At 43.6% G+C, this 22015-nt stretch overlaps 1 protein-coding gene across 1 annotated transcript in view; it reads right to left on the reverse strand.

The window, feature by feature from the left end:
- The window catches only part of LOC118399487 (forkhead box protein O6), a 61194-nt gene extending 39516 nt beyond the window's left edge, over nt 1-21678 (reverse strand). The window contains 1 exon segment of the mRNA XM_035795606.2: nt 20164-21678. Coding sequence (XP_035651499.2) covers nt 20164-20682 — 519 coding nt within the window. The 5' untranslated portion in view covers nt 20683-21678.
- Nucleotides 21679-22015: the final 337 nt, after the last annotated feature.

Raw genomic sequence — 22015 nt, forward strand, 5'->3', positions numbered from 1 at the left:
GGTTTTCGACAAAGCTCTGGGTTCTGTAGTATGTTCATCTTTCTCCTAATATTTCTTAAAGGTTAAATGAAGGTTAAATTAAAATTATCCTATTGTATTTATTATTAGACAAGTGTGTGTATATGGGATGTTGTGTGAGAAGACCAGTGCTGCCATGTATGTGAAAATATGTTTGCATGTGTCATCTGCTGTATACATCTCTGTTTACATGTGAAAGATTGGGTGAGATTTGTCTATTGTAGATCTATCAGTGCAATGCTTGGGTGGTGAAGTGAGTTGGCATGCACTCGGTATGTGACTATGTGTGTGCATCACATGAATTTAAATATGTAGGATAAACGTGTGTGTGTGTGTGTATGTGTGTGTGTGTGTGTGTGTGTGTGTGTGTGTGTGTGTGTGTGTGTGTGTGTGTGTGTGTGTGTGTGTGTGTGTGTGTGTGTGTGTGTGTGTGTGTGTGTGTGTGTGTGTGTGTGTGTGTGTGTGTGTGTGTGTGTGTGTGTGTGTGTAGGGGCGGTCACAGCCTTTCCGCCTGAGTGGGGCTGTCAGTGGACATTAGTCAGGCAGGCAGAGGCAGGCGGAACACATCATTAGTAGAGAGAGACACAGAGAGAGAGAGGAAGAGAGAGAGAGAGAGAGAGAGAGAGAGAGAGAGAGAGAGAGAGAGAGAGAGAGAGAGAGAGAGAACTAGTGAGAGGGTGAGCGAGAGAGAGAGAGATGAAGAGAGACAGAGGAGACGGGAAGGGAAGGTAGGGAGAGCGAGCGAGAGAGCGAGTGAAAGAGCGAGGGAGCGAGAGAGAGCGAGTGAGCGAGAGAGATTGAGCGAGCGAGAGAGAGAGACAGAGAGAGACGGAGAGAGAAAGGGGAGGTAGGGAAAGAGAGCGAGAGGGGGGTGGAGAGATAGAGCTAGAGAGAGAGAGGGAATCAGGGAAAGAGAGATAGAAGGAAAGGCAGAGGGAGAGAGCGTGAGCAAGGTGACAGAGCAGAGGACTAAGGAAGAGGCACAGAGCCTCTTTATATCCCTCTTGAGAACATTACACAGACAGGTCTGTCACACAGCTCTGCCACACAGCTCTGTCACACAGCTCTGTCACACAGCTCTGTCACACAGCTCTGTCACACGTCACAATCAAAGCAATGAATCCTCTCTCTTCTATCTGTCTACTCCCTGTCTTTCTCTTTTGTCCACTATTCCTTCTTTATTTATTGGGTACTCTTTGGTTCTGTCTTCCACCTCACTATATATTCTGGATGTTCTATGCATTCTTCTTAACAAAATATATATGAAAAATGCTTTTAAATACTTGTTCAGATCATGCCACCATTATACTAGAATAGCCTCCTCCTCCTCCTCTCATAATGCCACTCCCCTCCTCAGCATCCTAGCTCCCTCCTTTGTATTTTCCCTTCTCTTATTCCATCTCTTGGTCCCTGTAACTCATCTTTTAGTGTGTCGTCTTATGGTGGCCACCTTCCACTCAACAACACCATTAAAGAGACAGATTAATGCCTCCATTAAATCGACCACCACGGCCGTCATCAGAGACTGAGTATATGGCTAACGGTATCAAGGATTTGATGAAGTCAGACTTAAGGTGGGCTTATAAATCAGTCACTAACAGTTGAGGAGAGGGGAGGAAAGGAGAAAAGGAGAGTTAGAAAAAGAGAGAGAGACAGACAGTTAAGAGAGACAGAGAAGAGGAAGATAGCGGAGCTATGTTGATTAGAATGCATCTTTGTGGGCTTGTTTCACAGACAAACAGGTTTATACAACCATGTTCCCACGTTGTATTAATTAACAAGCAATTTAGAGGAAACTGTGAAACTGACATGATAACTTATTTTCAGTCTTCCGGCTACAGAAGTAGAGTGAAAAGGGGCAGTCCAAAAAGAGAGTAAGAGTGAGAAAAAGAGAGAGGGAGAGAGAGAGGGAGAAAGAGCAAGGGAGAAAGAGCGAGAGACCGAGAGAGAGGGAGAAAGAGCAAGGGAGAAAGAGCGAGAGACTGAGAGAGAGGGAGAGAGAGGGAGAGAAAGAGCAAGGGAGAAAGAGCGAGAGACCGAGAGAGAGGGAGAGGGAGAGAGAAAGAGCAAGGGAGAAAGAGCGAGAGACCGAGAGAGAGGGAGAGAGAGGGAGAGAAAGAGCAAGGGAGAAAGAGCGAGAGACCGAGAGAGAGAGAAAGAGCAAGGGAGAAAGAGCGAGAGACCGAGAGAGAGGGAGGGAGAAAGAGCAAGGGAGAAAGAGCGAGAGACCGAGAGAGAGGGAGAGAGAGGGAGAGAAAGAGCAAGGGAGAAAGAGCGAGAGACCGAGAGAGAGGGAGAGAGAGAGAGAAAGAGCAAGGGAGAAAGAGCGAGACCGAGAGAGAGGGAGAGAGAGAGGGAGAAAGAGCAAGGGAGAAAGAGCGAGAGACAGAGAGAGAGAGAGAGAGAGAAAGAGCAAGGGAGAAAGAGCGAGAGACTGAGAGAGAGGGAGAGAGAGAAAGAGCAAGGGAGAAAGAGCGAGAGACTGAGAGAGAGGGAGAAAGGTAGAGAGAGAATGATCAAGAGAGAGAAAGACAGGGGAGAAAGACAGAGAGAGGGAGAAAGACAGAGAGAGGTTTGGTTCATTCAAGGCTATCAGTTGTCTTTCAGCCATCACATGTGCAGAATGATAAAGGCTCTGCGAGCTCTGAATCCTGACCTATTTTACTCAAACTACCACAAAAATACAGTTTGAGTTGCTGTCTTGTGCTCATGACCTCTGTCTGCCTTGTGCACCACACCTTTCTAACCTGAAAAGCACACACACTCATTAAAACTCCACATAGTATCTTAATATATTAATATCAATGAATTGTTATTAATGTTAATCTGTTCAGCCAAACCAAAAACTATTAAATGATACATGAGAGATTGCGCCTTGAATTACTTATTTTGCATTAATTTGTGTTGGATTCAACCATCATCCTAAATTAAAATAAGGTATATTCATATGTACTGTCCTTAATAGCATACAGAGTCTATTTAATTGTGTAATAGCCATCTGTTTGTTGGTTTGTTTTAATAGTCGTGACTAGGTATTATTAGATATTTGGCAGTCTTCATCTCGACGAGTACGTATGCTAACATGCTAACATGGGTCTTTCATTCTGATCTGCAGTGATCAGCTAAATGAATCTGATGTACCAACTGCATACTGTGCATACTGTGTCCTGTCCTCACCTGTCATCATGTTAGCATCGTACTACATTTTAAAGTATGTACTGCATGTACTTGGCTGTAATACTTCCTGTTCTTGGCTGTACATGGCTTTTTTTAAATTGTCAATACATTCAACAATTTTAATCATGGTGACGTAGACTGGGGTCAAACACGTTTCTCTATTTAACACAAGCACATCATTTATTTAAACAATTCCAATCATTGAGGTTTTCTTTCTCCCATCACTGCTAATCAAAGTGGCATTACAACCCTGGAATGAATCAGTAAGAGGATAAACAGTAGGCTTTGACAACGAGAGAGTATCCTGATTGATGCAGAACATCACTTGAACACGAGGCTACTTCATTGAGAATAATTAACATGAACAGTGACTAATAATGGCATAAAAGAGTTAAGTGTTCTGGTAATGTGTCCCGTTTTTCTTCTCGACAATCTCACCATTATTTTGCTCTCACAACGTCGTACTTGTCAGCGACATGAATTCATTTTGTCATCAGGGTACCATTTAGCGATGAAACATGTCAACAAACAACAGTCATCAAAGCATTGGATGAATTGCCTTGTGATTCCTCCATCCTGACCACAGTATCCGCTTATAGAGACCCTGTTCAGACAACCTAGATGTACAACCCAACAGATGTTCTAAAGGGATGCAGGTAAAGAGCAGCTAGAGAACAGGAAGAGAGGTCAAACAGCTCCTTGGGCAGTTAAGTGGTTAGTACGGTACGGTGGCCCCAGGTCAGAGGTTTAATAGCCAGAAGGTACTGTAGTAGCAAGAGAGAATGCCTCTGGGTAGTCCAACTGCAACATCCAGGAGAGCTGAGCCATCCAACTTCCCTCTAGCGAGCAGCATTAACCACCCACATACAATCGCACGCACACACACAGACAAGCACGCGCACGCACACACACACACACACACAGACAAGCACGAGCACGCACACACACATACACACATACACACACACACACACACACACACACACACACACACACACACACACACACACACACACACACACACACACACACACACACACACACACACACACACACACACACACAGACAGACAGACAAGCACGAGCACGCACACACACACACACACACATACAAGCGCGCACGCGCACGCACACACAGACACACATACAGACGCGCACGCACACGCACACACAGACACACATACAAGCGAGCACGCGCATGCACACACAGACACACATACAAGCGCGCACGCGCACGCACACACAGACACACATACAAGCGCGCACGCGCACGCACACACAGACACACATACAAGCGCGCACGCGCACGCACACACAGACACACATACAAGCGCACACGCGCACGCACACACAGACACACACATACACAGTGCTGCTGTCCTCTACTGCTTACTTCCCGTCAGTCTTAGTTAGCCAGGGCCTCCGAAGGGAGAAAGCCCTTATGAAGATCTGATTAAAAATGTAAGTACCTCTAAGCACATGCCTCAGCCTCTCAGTCGATATGCTCTAATACCCGCAGGCTCTCTACTGCACCAGAAATAGGTTGTTCACCTGCTACCACTAAGATGAGTCTAATCTCAAATACCTGAATCTGCTCTGCTGAGAGAGGAGATACAGTGGATCGAGATGCATGGAGGAAGTCGTTTGTATGTGCAGATGGGAATACACACTTACATGCATTCACAGAAACACATGAGCAAGTCCTGAAACCATTGAAACACACCACAGTGTAAAACACTTAGCAAAACACAGACAGTAATAGAAATGCAGGAGTTCTCTAGTTGTCCATGATGCGGATTTGACTGGCCTACATTTCTCACCAACCCAAATCAGCCATACAGTTGTCCATGATGCAGGTTTGACTGGCCTACAATTCCCACCAACCCAAATCAGCCATACAGTTGTCCATGATGCAGGTTTGACTAGCCTACAATTCCCACCAACCCAAATCAGCCATAAAGTTGTCCATGATGCAGGATTGACTGGCCTACAATTCCCACCAACCCAAATCAGCCATACAGTTGTCCATGATGCAGGTTTGACTAGCCTACAATTCCCACCAACCCAAATCAGCCATAAAGTTGTCCATGATGCAGGATTGACTGGCCTACAATTCCCACCAACCCAAATCAGCCATACAGTTGTCCATGATGCAGGTTTGACTAGCCTACAATTCCCACCAACCCAAATCAGCCATAAAGTTGTCCATGATGCAGGATTGACTGGCCTACAATTCCCACCAACCCAAATCAGCCATATAGTTGTCCATGATGCAGGTTTGACTGGCCTACAATTCCCACCAACCCAAATCAGCCATACAGTTGTCCATGATGCAGATTTGACTGGCCTACAATTCCCACCAACCCAAATCAGCCATACAGTTGTCCATGATGCAGGATTGACTGGCCTACAATTCCCACCAACCCAAATCAGCCATACAGTTGTCCATGATGCAGATTTGACTGGCCTACAATTCCCACCAACCCAAATCAGCCATACAGTTGTCCATGATGCAGATTTGACTGGCCTACAATTCCCACCAACCCAAATCAGCCATACAGTTGTCCATGATGCAGATTTGACTGGCCTACAATTCCCACCAACCCAAATCAGCCATACAGCTGTCCATGATGCAGGTTTGACTGGCCTACAATTCCCACCAACCCAAATCAGCCATACAAGATACTGGAACAACTGAAGAGTTTGATTCAAAAACACTATATATCCATTTCAGAAATGTTGTTAAATTAGCTTTTATTGTTTTAATAAATTATGAACGAGATTGGTGTGTTTTTTCACTATCTAATCCTGGCATTGGGTTGTCCTGTTTGGCTCAGTTGGTAGAGGATGACGCTTGTGGGTTCAGTTCCACGGTGGACCAGTATGCAAAAAGTATGAATATGTATGGACTACTGTAAGTCACTCTGGATAAGAGTGAATGATGACTAAATTACTAAAATGTAAAGATGTTCAATGACACACGTATTTGTTTAATATCTACCACTTGGTTTCATTTCAGAGAGACAAATAATCATATTTTTTACGAAATGCTCCGCCTCAGTCTCAGAGAAATAAGTAATACTGCTAGGTTTTGTATTGGACACGATGGGAGACAGAGAGCTGGATTCAAGCGCAGGGCGCAGCAGCTTTTTATTTGTAAAGGACCACAGGAGGAGTCAGGTAGCTGGGTCCAGGGGCAGGCAGAAGGTCATACACAGGGGGTCCAAAAGGCAACAGTACAGGCAGGGAAACGGCTAGTAATGTTGTCCGGGAGATCAGGCAATAGGTTGATAACAGGAAATCCGATAGGCTAAAGTACAGGCAGGGAATAGGCAAAAGGCGTCGTAAGTGAGGCAGCCAAAACTATCATACACAGGACGATTAATTACGGTGAAACCCAGCGCTTCGAATAGAAGTGTGTCACAAAACAAACAATACCTCACAATGATGGGGTGCAAAGAACTGAACTAAATAGTGTGTGATAATGACATACAGGTGTGTGAATAGGTGATCAGAATTCGGGTGACTGGGATCTGGAGAGTGAGCTGCATTCAGGGGATCTATGTGTTTGAGAGTGTGAGCTGGAAAGTGGGCTGGAAAGTGGGCTGGAAAGTGAGCTGCGTTTAGGGGATCTATGTGTTTGAGAGTGTGAGCTGGAAAGTGGGCTGGAAAGTGGGCTGGAAAGTGAGCTGCGTTCAGGGGATCTATGTGTTTGAGAGTGTGAGCTGGAAAGTGGGCTGGAAAGTGAGCTGCGTTCAGGGGGTCTACGTGTTTGAGAGTGTGAGCTGGAAAGTGGGCTGGAAAGTGAGGTGCGTTCAGGGGGTCTACGTGTTTGAGAGTGGGAGTTGGAAGCAGACGTTACAGGTTTTATACAGCCAAATGTAACAAATAGCTACATACTTAAATATGCACTATGCAGAAATCGCTCCACCATTTCCAGGTTGCAAAAATTAAAGTAGTTCACCTAATTTCAGTTTATGTGACAAAACAAGCAAGTTTAGTGTAGAGAATCATTGTACCATCTAAACCGATGTTCCATCAGCTGTTAGAAGCTGGTGTACAAAACCGAAAATAAAAGATGCAAAAACAAAACTTAAGAACTGGAAGTATAGACAGCGCACATAAAACTATCACATCTTAGATATGCTTCAATAAGAATTACAGATCTATAACACATATTTCTATGTGAAATTGGTTGGGTCGCCCCAAAAAGTTACATATTGCAGGCTTAATAAAGAACTGCACAAATGATACATTTGTGACAAATTAAATACAGTAAGTAATATGAGATCTGTATGTAAAACATTTACAATTGACATTTTAATAATTTAGCAGATGCTCTTATCCAGAGCAACTTATAGTCAGTTAGGGCATTCATCTTAAGATAGCTAGGTGAGTCAACCACATATCACAGTCAAATATACAGTTTACTAACATTCAATTCCAGCTAAATAATGGATATATAGCGTTACGCAACAACAACAAAAAAATCACACACATCTAAAATCTATTAATTAGAAATCTGAGAACAGTAATATTATACACACACATGAAGGTACACATAAGCAATCATTTCTGATTTTAAAAAAGTGACTCGTTTCAGGAAACTAGGCGTATGTCTCAGGTCACTACTTTACAGGAGAGCCATTTGAATGTAAACTTTTTTTAAATCAAAATGCGTTTTTGGGCAGAAATGCCTTCTGGAACATGTGAACTTTCATGTGCCTTAAAAACATAAATAAAATTGTTAAATTAAGATCCTAGTTGGTTTAGCTACAGAAAAAGTCAGCAACCTTCCCGCCAGCCATGATTGGCTGAGATAGTGAGTGGGCTGGACATGCCGAGAAATGAGTTCGGATTGGTCTGCCATATAGCACACTTCTGTTTATTTGAGCACGTCAGTATGTGTAGGTCATCCTGTCTAATGCAGCTTTTTAAATATATCACGTAGTAGAAAAGCTTAAGTGTTGCTCTCCACTTTCTGGAGGACTGCGTTTTGAAATCAGTGGAGTTAGAGTATGATAGCTAAGGAGATGACAAAAACACCATGGCATCTGTGACAGGGAGAAGGGTCCCTCAATGATGTATACGGGTTAAATAGTCTAGCTAGCTACATTTTCAAATGTTACACATCTCTAGTTGACAGAATGTCATTTTCATTTCAAGTTATAGTGTACAGTTAGCTAGCTAGTTAACGTTAGCTGGCTGGCTAGCTAGTTAACATTACATGTATGATCTTATTATTAATATCTCAGAGGCATTTGCTTTGCTAGTTATAACCTAATGTTAGCTAGCTAACAATGAACCTGGTTGGTTAGCTACCTGCAGATTCATGCAGTGTAGTAACTTCATGAGTTGGGATTATGGTTCATTGTTTACCTAGATACATGTATTAACAAAAGACTATACTATAAACAAAATAATCCACTATAAACTCTTCAACTGTAGTTCTATAAGACACTGGAAAAACTTTCCCCTGAGAGAACACCACGTCGAGGCAGGCTGTGTGTGTGCTGCATGGACCCAGCACATTTTATCACACACAGTCACAAATTCCAAGATCGGCCCACCCTGCCTGTGTGTGTGTGTGTGTGTGTGTGTGTGTGTGTGTGTGTGTGTGTGTGTGTGTGTGTGTGTGTGTGTGTGTGTGTGTGTGTGTGTGTGTGTGTGTGTGTGTGTGTGTGTGTGTGTGTGTGTGTGTGTGTGTGTAGTGTGTAGTGTGTAGTGTGTGTTTGTGTCTGGACTCGATTTTCACAGTGGAATTTCCGTTCTATGGTTCCATGGCTTGCTCAACATCCTCTTTATGGCACCCAGCATCTTATTATATCTGGTTTGAGTGTGACCACTGAGATCGTTGAGTGCACCAACATGGTCTATACAGATGATTCACTGTAAAGCAGTGATTCTGAGCTGGAGTATTTTTCCAATTAAAAAAACTCCAGTCTGAGGTGAAACCACTAAACTAATCATTTAATCTCTGAACTACACAGAACAAAAATGTAAATCAACATGTGAAGTGTTGTTCCAATGTTTTATGAGCTGAAATAAAAGATCCCAGAAATGTTTCATATGCACAAAAAGCTTATTTCTCTCACATTTCTCCATTGTCAAGATAATCCATCCACCTGACAGGTGTGGCATATCAAGAAGCTGATTAAACAGCATGGTCCATTACACAGGTGCATCTTATGCTGGGGAAAATAAAAGGCCACTCTAAAATGAGCAGTTTTGTCACACAACACAATACCACAGATGTCTCAGGTTTTGAAGGAGTGTGCAATTGGCATTCTGACTGCAGGAATGTCCAGCAGAGCTGTTGGCAGAGAATTTAATGTTAATTTCTCTACCATGAGCTGCCTCCAACATCGTTTTAGAGAATTTGGCAGTATGTCCCACTGGCCTCACAACTGCAGACCACATGTAACCACGCCAGCCCAGGACCTCCACATCCTGCTTCTTCACCTGCTGGATCGTCTGAGACCAGACACCCGGACATCTGATGAAACTGAGGAATATTTCTGTCTGTAATAATGCTCTTTTGTGGCCCACTCATGGCTGCGCCCCTGCCCAGTCACATGAAATCCATAGATTCGGGCCTAATGAATTTATTTAAATGGACTGATTTCCTTATATGAACTGTAATTCAGTAAAACTGTTGAACTGGTTGCATGTTGCTTTTATATATTTCTTCAGTATCTTTTTCTCAATAAGACTATTGGTTGATTTTGTGGTCTCAAACCAGTCAGTTTCTTACCATTATTCATCATGAATACGGGCTAAATTGAATTATTGACAATGAAAAGGTTTGGAATGATGTTTCCTTGATTAAATCCCTTACTGTTCTTCTCCCTCTATCCAACTCCAATGTCCTGAAGCTTTTATAGTAGATCAACTCTTAATCAACATAGGGGACAAAGGGATCATCTGGATCAAATCCTGTACTGTCTACAACTAGTGGCAATCCACACACACACAGACATGCATGCACTTACATTTACACACACACACACACACACACACACACACACACACACACACACACACACACACACACACACACACACACACACACACACACACACACACACACACACACACACACAAACACAAAAAAAAAACCTTTCTTTCCGTTGTTCCAACACTTAGTCTCTTCCCTTCTCTTTTTTTCCCTTCTCATAAATAAATACTCCAGTCTGAAGTGAAACAACTAAACAACTAAAACCAGGTAGAAAGGGATTAAATCCTTTAAGAAAAAATATAAAGCTACTAGCAGTGCTATTTAGTGAATTTGGTTAAGGATCATATCTGTTCATTGACTACAACTCTGCCGTCAACACCATAGTACCCCCCAAGCTCATCACTAAGCTTGGGGTCCTGGGTCTGAACCCCGTCCTGTGCAACTGGGTCCTGGACTTCCTGACGGGTCGCCCCCAGGTGGTGAAGGTAGGCAAAAACACCTTCACTATGCTGATCCTCAACACAGGGGCCCCACAAGGGTGCGTGCTCAGCCCCCTCCTGTACTACCTGTTTACCCATGACTGTGTGGCCACACACGCCTCCAACTCAGTCATCAAGTTTACAGACTAAACAACAGTGGTAGGCCTGATTACCAACAACGACGAGACAGCCTACAGGGAGGCCCTGGCGGCGTGGTTACAGGAAAATAGCCTCTCCCTCAACGTCAACAAAATGAAGGAGCTGGTCGTGGACTTCAGGACACAGCAGAGGGAGAACGCCTCCATCCACATGGATGGGGCCACAGTGGAGAAGGTGAAAAGCTTCAAGGTTCTCTGCGTACACATCACTCACAATCTGAAATGGTACACCCATGCAAACTGGAGGCTGAGGAGGCTGAGGTTGAATTTGGCTTGGCCCCAAAGTCCCTCACAAACTTTTACAGACATGCCATTGACAGCATCCTATCAGGCTGCTTCACTGCCCGGTAAGGCACCTGCACTGCACTGGCCCAACGCATCACTGCCTGCCCTTCATGACATCTACACCACCCGGTGTCACAGGATGGCCAAGAAGATCATCAACGACCTCAGTCACCCGAGGCCATCAGACTGTTAAATAGCCATCACTAGCCGGCCTACACCCAGTACCCTGCCCTGAACTTACTCACTGTCGCTAGCCGGCCTCCACCCAGTACGCTGCCCTGAACCGAGTCACGGTCACTAGCCGGCCTCCACCCAGTACCCTGCCCTGAATTTAGTCACGGTCACTAGCTGGCTACCACCAGGTTAATCAACCCTGCACCTTAGAGGGTGCTGCCCTGTGTACATACACATGGAACCATGGTCACTTTAATAATGTTTACATACTGTTTTACCCATTTCATACTGTATGTATATACTGTATTCTAGTCAATGCCATCCTATTAAACTACGGTGGCTTGCGAAAGTATTCACCCTCCTTGGTATTTTTCCTATTTTGTAGCCTTACAACCTGGAATTAAAATTGATTATTTTATGCTTTGTATCTTTTGATTTACACAACATGCCTACCACTTTGAAAATGCAAATATTTCTTCTATTTTTCTATTTTCACAATATTTTTACTGTGAAACAAACAAGAAATAAGACCCCCAAAAAACAGAAAACATGAGCCTACATAAGTATTCACCAGTTCCTTCAAGTTGGATGTGTTCTGCTGGTGCACAGCAATCTTTAAGTCATACCACAGATTCTCAATTGGATTGAGGTCTTGGCTTAGACTAAGCCATTCGAGGATTTTTAAATGTTTCCCCTTAAACCACTTGAGTGTTGCTTTAGCAGTATGCTTAGGATCATTGTCCTGCTGGAAGGTGAACCTCCATCCCAGTCTCAAATCTCTGGAAGACTGAAACAGGTTTAAATATGTTAAATGTTAAATATGTGTATGTAACCAATAACATATGTTAAATATGTGTATGTAACCAATAACATATGTTAAATATGTGTATGTAACCAATAACATATGTTAAATATGTGTATGTAACCAATAACATATGTTAAATATGTGTATTTAACTAAAAATATATGTTAAATATGTGTATGTAACCAATAACATATGTTAAATATGTGTATGTAACCAAAAACATATGTTAAATATGTGTATGTAACCAAAAATATATGTTAAATATGTGTATGTAACCAAAAATATATGTTAAATATGTGTATGTAACCAATAACATATGTTAAGTATGTGTATGTAACCAATAACATATGTTAAATATGTGTATGTAACCAATAACATATGTTAAATATGTGTATGTAACCAATAACATATGTTAAATATGTGTATGTAACCAATAACATATGTTAAATATGTTTATGTAACCAATAACATATGTTAAATATGTGTATGTAACCAATAACATATGTTAAATATGTGTATGTAACCAATAACATATGTTAAATATGTGTATGTAACCAATAACATATGTTAAATATGTGTATGTAACCAATAACATATGTTAAATATGTGTATGTAACCAATAACATATGTTAAATATGTGTATGTAACCAATAACATATGTTAAATATGTGTATGTAACCAATAACATATGTTAAATATGTGTATACCTTCCAACACTTGTCTTCCCTCCTCTTTTTCTTCTCCATCCATTTCCCTCCATTCAAAATACTTATGAGGTGATGCTTTACTATAGGATGGATCTCTAGAGTCCCGTTCTCAGACAAGAACCCCCCACTCCTCCTTCCTCCATCCCTCCATTCATCCCTCTGTCCCCCGTGGTGGACTCTGTGCCAAGCCCGCCAACTCGAGAGCTCTCTCTCCTTCTGCTGTGTCTGTGATAATAACAATAACATGGAAGTGATGCAGAGAGCTTTCTGTTGAACCCACGCCAACCAGCCTGGCTGGCACAGCACAGGGAACCTCTCTAAGGCATCATTCACACTACAGGGCCTGCTCAACCCCTTAGATCCACACTATAGGGCCTGCTCAACCCGTTAGATCCACACTACAGGGCCTGCTCAACCCATTAGATCCACACTACAGGGCCTGCTCAATCCATTAGATCCACACTACAGGGCCTGCTCAACCCGTGTGGATTTAATGGATCTAATGTAGTGTGGATCTAATGGGTTGAGCAGGCCCTGTAGTGTGGATCTAAAGAGTTGATCAGGCCCTGCTCAACCCCTTAGATCCACACTACAGGGCCTGCTCAACCCATTAGATCCACACTACAGGGCTTGCTCAACCCATTAGATCCACACTACAGGGCCTGCTCAACCCATTAGATCCACACTACAGGGCCTGCTCAACCCATGTGGATCTAATGGATCTAATGCAGTGTGGATCTAATGAGTTGATCAGGCCCTGCTCAAAGCATTAGATCCACACTACAGGGCCTGCTCAACCCATTAGATCCACACTACAGGGTCTGCTCAACCCATTAGATCCACACTACAGGGCCTGCTCAACCCATTAGATCCACACTACAGGGCCTGCTCAACCCATTAGATCCACAGTACAGGGCCTGCTCAACCCCTTAGATCCACACTACAGGGCCTGCTCAACCCATTAGATCCACACTACAGGGCTTGCTCAACCCATTAGATCCACACTACAGGGCCTGCTCAACCCATTAGATCCACACTACAGGGCCTGCTCAACCCATGTGGATCTAATGGATCTAATGCAGTGTGGATCTAATGAGTTGATCAGGCCCTGCTCAAAGCATTAGATCCACACTACAGGGCCTGCTCAACCCATTAGATCCACACTACAGGGCCTGCTCAACCCATTAGATCCACACTACAGGGCCTGCTCAACCCATTAGATCCACACTACAGGGCCTGCTCAACCCATTAGATCCACAGTACAGGGCCTGCTCAACCCATTAGATCCACACTACAGGGCCTGCTCAACCCATTAGATCCACACTACAGGGCCTGCTCAACCCAATAGATCCACACTCCAGGGCTTGCTCAACCCATTAGATCCACACTACAGGGCCAAAGCAAACTGTACTACGCTGGCTCTGATATTTTCTTTTCACATAGTCCTTTTTTCAACATGGTTCCAGCAGCTATGGTGTCTGTAAAACCAGGCCAGTACAGCTCGGTTAGGCCCTATTGTGTGAATCAGGCTTAAGCCTGTACCGTAGGTTTCACCATCTCCCAAGCTAGCTACCCACTGGGCACAGACAACAATTCATTGAAATGACGTGGAAACAACGTTGATTCAACCAGTGTGTGCCCAGTGGGTAACCACCAATACTCTGCCTCTCTTTTCAAAGCAAAAAATGTATATGTATTTTGCACAATGAAAATACATATCCATATTATTATTTATGTTATGGGGGTGTGAGGTTTATATAAGCTATAGAAAATATGTGATCAGATATTTTAAAATGTATGTCATGTTTAAATATGATATATAAGGCCATGTTACTTTTCCGTATGGGTTCTTCTCCATTCTGCTCTGCTAGGGGCTGGTTTAAGGTTGATTTAAGATGAAATTGTCAACCCTGTTACGGTCAACCTTGTTACATTATTTGGTACTTAATAGGCACGTACTATAGTCTTTTATTTTATTTAACCTCTCAACTTTTTTTTTCTAAAGTTGATCATATGCTCTTTATGACATAAAGTACAAATTTGGTGAAATCAAATTTTTGGGGGGACCAAGTTACACTTCTCAAAAGGCACCGAAATAGCGGAACGACCCATTTCACAACCGTTATTACAGACTGTTTTTAATAACCAGCAGCTACCACTGTATCTGATTTGATCATCCCCCCCATCCATCTACGTTTCTTCTCTTATTCATCTCATCAACAACTTAGTGATGTGGATGATAATGTTTAATGTACAGTGTGTGTGTGTGTGTGTGTGTGTGTGTGTGTGTGTGTGTGTGTGTGTGTGTGTGTGTTTTTTTCACATCTGAATGTGTGTTTATTTCTGTGCGAGTGTGCGTTTTTATGTGCTTAAAATCGTATTAAACCCATTGCCAACTGTTACAGCCCATCATGTGCATGCCTGTTTTTAAAACTGTTATTAAGATTGAATCAAGTTGTTTTTGCCCTCCCAGCCTATCAGATCAATGCCAAACCAGCCAATCAAAGCCCTTGTTACACACAAAGCCCTGCGGAGGAATCTGAGCTGGCATACAGCTATGCATCCCTGGGCAGCACACACACGTACACATACACACACAGACTCACAGGGCCTGGAGAATTAAGCCTATTTTAAATCCTATTTAAAACCTAACCCTAACAATAGGAGTACTCCTATCCACTGAACTTACTTACACCTAAATTAAATGGTGATTTCATTTATATTAATTATTTCTCTTAATACCGCTGTCTTTCTCAGAATGTTATGATTGTCGTATATTGAATGAGAGAGATGCCAGGGAAGGCGGGATGAGAAAACGTGCGTGTCTGTGCGTGTCTGTGTGTGTGTGTGTGTGTGTGTGTGTGTGTGTGTGTGTGTGTGTGTGTGTGTGTGTGTGTGTGTGTGTGTGTGTGTGTGTGTGTGTGTGTGTGTGTGTGTGTGTGTGTGTGTGTGTGTGTGTGTGTGTGTGTAACGGCGCCGGAGGGGATGGCTGCCGTTTTATGGTCTCTTAACCAACCGTGCTATTTTGTTTGGTTTTTTGCATTGTTAGTAACTTACTTTGTACATCAAATCAAATATTGCTGCTACCGTCTTTTATCACTGAAAAGAGCTTCTGGACATTAGAACAGCGATTACTCACCTGAAACTGGACTAATCATTTTTCTTTGATGAGTTTCTACGAGAGGGATTTACTTCAGACACCCGACGAGGCCATCATCCCCGTCATTCGCAGGAGAAAAGACTGAGTTATCGCATGAAGGAGATCAGGGTACCTTGTAAGGATCCGGAGATGAATGGCAAATCTGCCTTTGCCATCGGTACTATTGGCCAACGTACAATCGCAGGATAATAAAGTGGATGAACTACAAGCACATATATCCTACCAACAGGACATTAAAAATTGTAATATCTTATGTTTCACCCAGTCGTTGCTGAACGATGACATGATTAACAGACAGCTGGCAGGTTGCACACTGTACCGGCAGGATAGAACAGCAGCCTCTGGTAAGACAAGGGGTGAGGGTCTATGTATATTTGAAAAACAACAGCTGGTGCACGATATCTAAGGAATCTTGAGGTTTTGCTAGCCTGAGGTAGAGGATCTCATGATAAGCTGTAGACCACAATATCGACCAAGAGAGTTTACATCTATATTCTTCGTAGCTGTCTATTTACCACCACAAACCGATGGTGGCACGAAGAACGCACTCAAAGAGCTGTTTAAGGCCATAACCAAACAGGAAAAAGCTCATCCAGAGGCGGCGCTCCTGGTGGCCGGGGACTTTAATGCAGGGAACTTAAATCCATTTTACCTCATTTCTAACGGCATGTTAAATGTGCAAGCAGAGTGAACTCTAGACCACCTTTACTCCACATACACGCATACAAAGTTCTCCCTCGCCCTTAATTTGGCAAATCTGACCATAATTCTATCCTACTGATTCCTGCTTACAAGCAATAACTAAAGCAGGAAGCACAAGTAACTTGATCAATAAAAAAGTGGTCAGATGAAGCAGATGCTAAACTACAGGACGGTTTTGCTAGCACAGACTGGAGTTTGTTCCGGGATTCTTCAGATGGCATTGAGGAGGACACCATATCAGTCACTGGCTTCATCAATAAGTGCATTGATGACGTCGTCCCCACAGTGACTGTACGTACATACCCCAACCAGAAACCATGGATTACAGGCAACATCCGCACTGAGCTAAAGGGTAGAGCTGCCGCTTTCAAGGAGCGGGACTCTAACCTGGAAGCTTATAAGAAATCCCGCTTTGCCGTCCGATGAACCATCAAACAGGCAAAGCGTCAATACAGGACTATGATTGAATCGTACTACACCGGCTCCGACGCTCTTTGGATGTGGCAGGGCTTGCAAACTATTACAGACTACAAAGTGAAACACAGCTGAGAGCTGCCCATTGACACAAACCTGCCAGACGAGCTAAACTATGCTTGCTTCGAGGCAAGTAACACTGAAACATGCATGAGAGCATCAGCTGTTCCGGACGACTGTGTGATCAGGCTCCCCATAGCCGATGTGAGTAAGACCTTTAAACAGGTCATTCACAAGGCCGCAGGGCCAGATGGATTAGCAGGACGTGTACTCCGAGCATTCGCTGACCAACTGGCAAGTGTCTTCATTGACATTTTCAACCTCTCCCTGTCTGAGTCTGTAATACCAACGTGTTTCAAGCAGACCACCCTAGTCCCTGTGCCCAAGAACACTAAGAACTCATGTCTGTAGCCATGAAGTGCTTTGAAAGGCCGTTCATGGCTCACATCAACACCATCATCCCAAAAACCCTAAACCCACTCCAATTTGGATACCACTACAACAGATGATGCAATCTCTATTACACTCCACACTGCCATTTCCCATCTGGACAAAAGCAATACCTATGTGAGAATGCTATTCATTGACTACAGCTCAGTGTTCGAATCCATAGTGCCCTCAAAGCTCATCACTAAACTAATGACCCTGGAACTAAACACCTCCTTCTGCAACTGGATTCTGGACTTCTTGTTGGGCCGCCCCCCAGGTGGTAAGGGTAGGTAACAGGACAACAACCTCTCCCTCAACGTGATCAAGATAAAGGTGATGATTGTGGACTACAGGAAAAGGTGGAACAAGCACGCCCCCATTCTCATCGACATGGCTGTAGTGGAGCAGGTTGAGAGTTTCAAGGTCCTTGGTTTCCACATCACCAAGAAACTAACATGGTCCAGTCACAAAAAGACAGTCGTGAAGAGAGCACGACAAAACCTATTGCTCCTCAGGAGACTGAAAAGATTTGGCATGGGTCCTAAGATCCTCAAAAGGTATACAGCTGCACCATCGAGAGCATGGTGGTTGGTTGCATCACTGCCTGGTATGGCAACTGCTCAGACTCCGACCGCAAGGCACTACAAAGGGTTGTGGGTACGGCCCAGTACATCACTAGGGCCGAGTTTCCTTCCATCCAGAACCTCTATACCAGGGGGTGTCAGAAGAAGGCCCTAAAAATTCTCAAAGACTCCAGACACCCTAGTCATAGACTGTCCTCACTGTTACCGCACGGTAAGCGGTACCGGAGCGTCAAGTCTAGGTCCAAGTGGCTTCTAAATAGCTTCTACCCCAAGGCAATAAGACTCCTGAATATCTAATCAAATGGCTACCCAGACTATTTGCATTGCCCTCCCCACTACCCCTCTTTTACGCTGCTACTACTCTCTGTTTATTATCTAATCACTTTAAGAACTCTACCTACATGTACATATGACCTCAATTACCTCGACCAACCAGTGCCCCTAAGCACTGACTCTGTATCCGTACCCCCTGTATATAGCCTCGCTATTGTTATTTTACTGCTGCTCTTTAATTATTTGTTAGGGTTAGAATTAGATTTTGGGTTAGTTTTAGGGTTAGGCTTTGGGTTAGTTTTAGGGTTAGGTTTTCAGGTTAATGTTAGGGTTAAGGTTGAGGTGGCAGGTAGCCTAGTGGTTAAAGCGCTGGCCAGTAACCAAAAGGTTGTTGGGTTGAATCCCTGAGCTGACAAGAAATCCGTAAAAATCTGTTGTTCTGAACAAGGTAGTTAACCCACAGTTCCCTGGTAGGCTGTCATTGTAAATAAGAATTTGTTCTTAATTGTCTTGCCTAGTTAAATAAATAAAAAGACTAGAGATTATGTAAAATAGGATTTTGAAAGGGACTGAATTGTGTACCACAAGGTTAGTTGTACAATACTGTGTGTGTGTTTGATTCCCAGAAAACCAGAACAAAGTGATAGTTAGGAAGAGGAGGGGTGTATTACACCAGGTGGTTGACTCAAAACACACCCTAAAGAAAACCAAAGCTAAACTACATGACCTAAAGCCCTGATAAAATAGATGAGTGCAATCTGTGTAGAATTGATCGTTTTGATAGTCCCTTATTGAGGGATTAATCAAATATTCAAATCTATATTAGGGCTTGGAGAGGTCGGAACTAGGCCTATATGACTTGAACAAATAGGCCTATCGAATAAATAATCCAGTCCACAATAATTTTGCCAATATAATCCCCCCACAAAATGTGCGGTAAACTAAAGTAGATTACACATACTCTCGTCTAGATTTTAATTTAAAGGATCATCTCTATTTTCCTATTTTGTGGAGTATTATCAAATTGCATAGCACTTGCCTAATTTTACCATGCGCGCAATGAATAGAAGTGGACGGGTATAGCTCTTGTTCGTTGAGGGTTAACAAAGTCTAGCCAAGCGGAGTGGCTCGTGCGTGAACACAAGGAACAGAATTGACCCGGACACACTCCTGACTTTCTGTGCCCAGCGTGACTCGTTATTCCTCTCCTCTACATATGGCTTGGGAGCCAGAGATGAAACAACGTTGAGTTCGAACGGAACATGGCGTCACGCAGTCACTTCTACAGTCAGATAATCTCTTTATAATAAAATCATGACGTGGACACGTCACAGTGAAGTGCGCAAACAGTATTTTCCACCATAGCACAAACAAAGCGTTTATGTTGGTACTGATCTGTTCTGCTTTGCTATGCATAGCCTATAGACTGTAAAATAGGATGAACCCAGTAACCTCTCTCCGCCTCCCTGTCCCATCTCACCGCCCCTTTCTACAAACTGACTGACTGGAGAGTAGCATGGAGAATGTGGGGAAATGCGAAAACCATACATCGTTAACCTGGAACAAGTCATTTGCTTTAACCATCAGTTGAGAGCTGTCCATTTTTATGGCTGAAGACTGAACAACCATGTGTGGTTAAGATGCACAACCCAAATTAAGTGATCAAGATCTAAAATTGATTTTATGGAAAGACTGACATATAGGCTACCCCCTATCAACACACACCATCATCATATAGAGGCTAATTATTAGGAATTTCAAGTAGGCTATGTTACTGTACCTTCCATCCAGCTGAACTATTGCTGTCGCCTTTATCCTTGAAATAAGGGACAAAGCGCACCATCCAATCGTAAACCTGCGACAGAGTGAGTCTCTTCTCAGGGGCACTCTCAATGGCACGCGTGATGAGGTCCGCGTACGACTGGTTTCCCCACGCGTTCCTCCGGGATGACTTGGCTTTGCGCAGCTGGCCGGCCACGTCGAGGGCAGCCCCAGACATGCATGTAGGAGCGCCGGCTGCGATGGGGACCGGGGCGCCGGCTGGATGTTTGAGCTCCGCGGGTGCGCCACCTCTTCCCTCGGCTGCTCCACCGCGGCATGCCGACACGTTGTACTGAAGCTGCTCCAGTTTGACAGATGCCAGGGGCAGACCTCGATTTGCTTCATCCACTCCCCGAGGGAAATCCTCCGGACACTTCGGCAGCGGCCAAGTGCATGACCGCGGCCGGCTCTCCGGCTCGTATTCAGGATTGATTCCAACCTGATGCGCGTCCATGCCGTTATTCTCCATCATTAGCATCTATCCTCTTGGATTAACGCCGAAAAGGCAAGGTCACAAAGAAACAAAAAATCCACTATTATCCTCCAACTGCCTTTGGAATTGTTCAAATAGCCCAAATGTGTCTACTTGCCTACAAGCAACTGCTACTGACTGATAGAAAAATATGATAAACCAATATCAAAAAGCCAGGAGAGGCGTGGAGTAGGATCATTCTGGAAGAGCATGTATTCTCTATGCAGTATCAGAACAGACCATGAACAACATGCATCCGGCCGCCGGGTGCGCGCAGCACGATAAATAAACCAGGTCCAGGTGATGGTTAAAAATGCATTCTCAAACCCATGTCCAGATTCAGAGTCAGCAACACGGATTTGGTAAATTGTGATTAGCCTAATGTCCCTTTAAAAACCATTCAGCCGCAGCAACAGTTGATTCCCTTGACCAACCGTTGGACTGGCAGGGCTGGACGATATATTCGATAAAACCCCAAAATTAAAGCCAAATTAATTTGACTTTCTTTCACGAAGTCTGCTCACGCTCACTGTTTCTCTCGTCTGGAATCTCCTCTCCGTCTCCTCTGCAGATTGGTGACCGGCTTTCACTCACACGCAAGCGCTCACCCGAAAACTACACACACACTCATAGCTTATAGTAACACACGGACTAACTGTGCGAGCTGGGCGCAATTACTCCGCTTAAAAATAAGCCTGCTCTATGAATCATTTACAACCCGCAGAATTCCAGACGAAAAAAGTATCGGCTCATGGTGCATGCTATGTTTGTCTTCCTTCTCTCACGCGACGAAGACGCCCCGCCATAAGTGCATTACATGCAATTAACCTCCCTTATTTCGTCAGATTTGTTGATTATTACCCAACCCTATTCCTTCCACATTGGTACACCAGTGTGTATCCGTCAGTGAGGCTTGATTATCAAGCGACTAAACTGTAGCGTTGAATAAATGTGTGCTGCTTACACATATTTATATGAGACTTGGATCAACTCACTCCCTCTATTACAGGTTTAGCGAAAGGGAATATCCATTTTGTTCTGTATACAACATCGTTTCACATTGATATCCCATATAGATAATATTTATTCACAGTTCATAAAATACCTTGATAAATGTGATTGCATTGTTTCATTGATGTTTATTGCTTTGGGAATAAACAAGAATGCTTAAATAAAAGAGCAGTTGACGTGGTGTGCTTTAGCCATCCGATTTGTGATGCTTTTCCATGTGCTGCATGTGATCGTCAGTCAGTGGTCAGATGTTTACCTGTTGATGAGATAGACTGGGATAAGCAAGACATATTCACCTCAAGAGTGCTGCATTTATAAACCTCTTAAT

Source organism: Oncorhynchus keta, chromosome 20 (genome assembly GCF_023373465.1).
Source record: "Oncorhynchus keta strain PuntledgeMale-10-30-2019 chromosome 20, Oket_V2, whole genome shotgun sequence".
Taxonomy (NCBI): domain Eukaryota; kingdom Metazoa; phylum Chordata; class Actinopteri; order Salmoniformes; family Salmonidae; genus Oncorhynchus; species Oncorhynchus keta.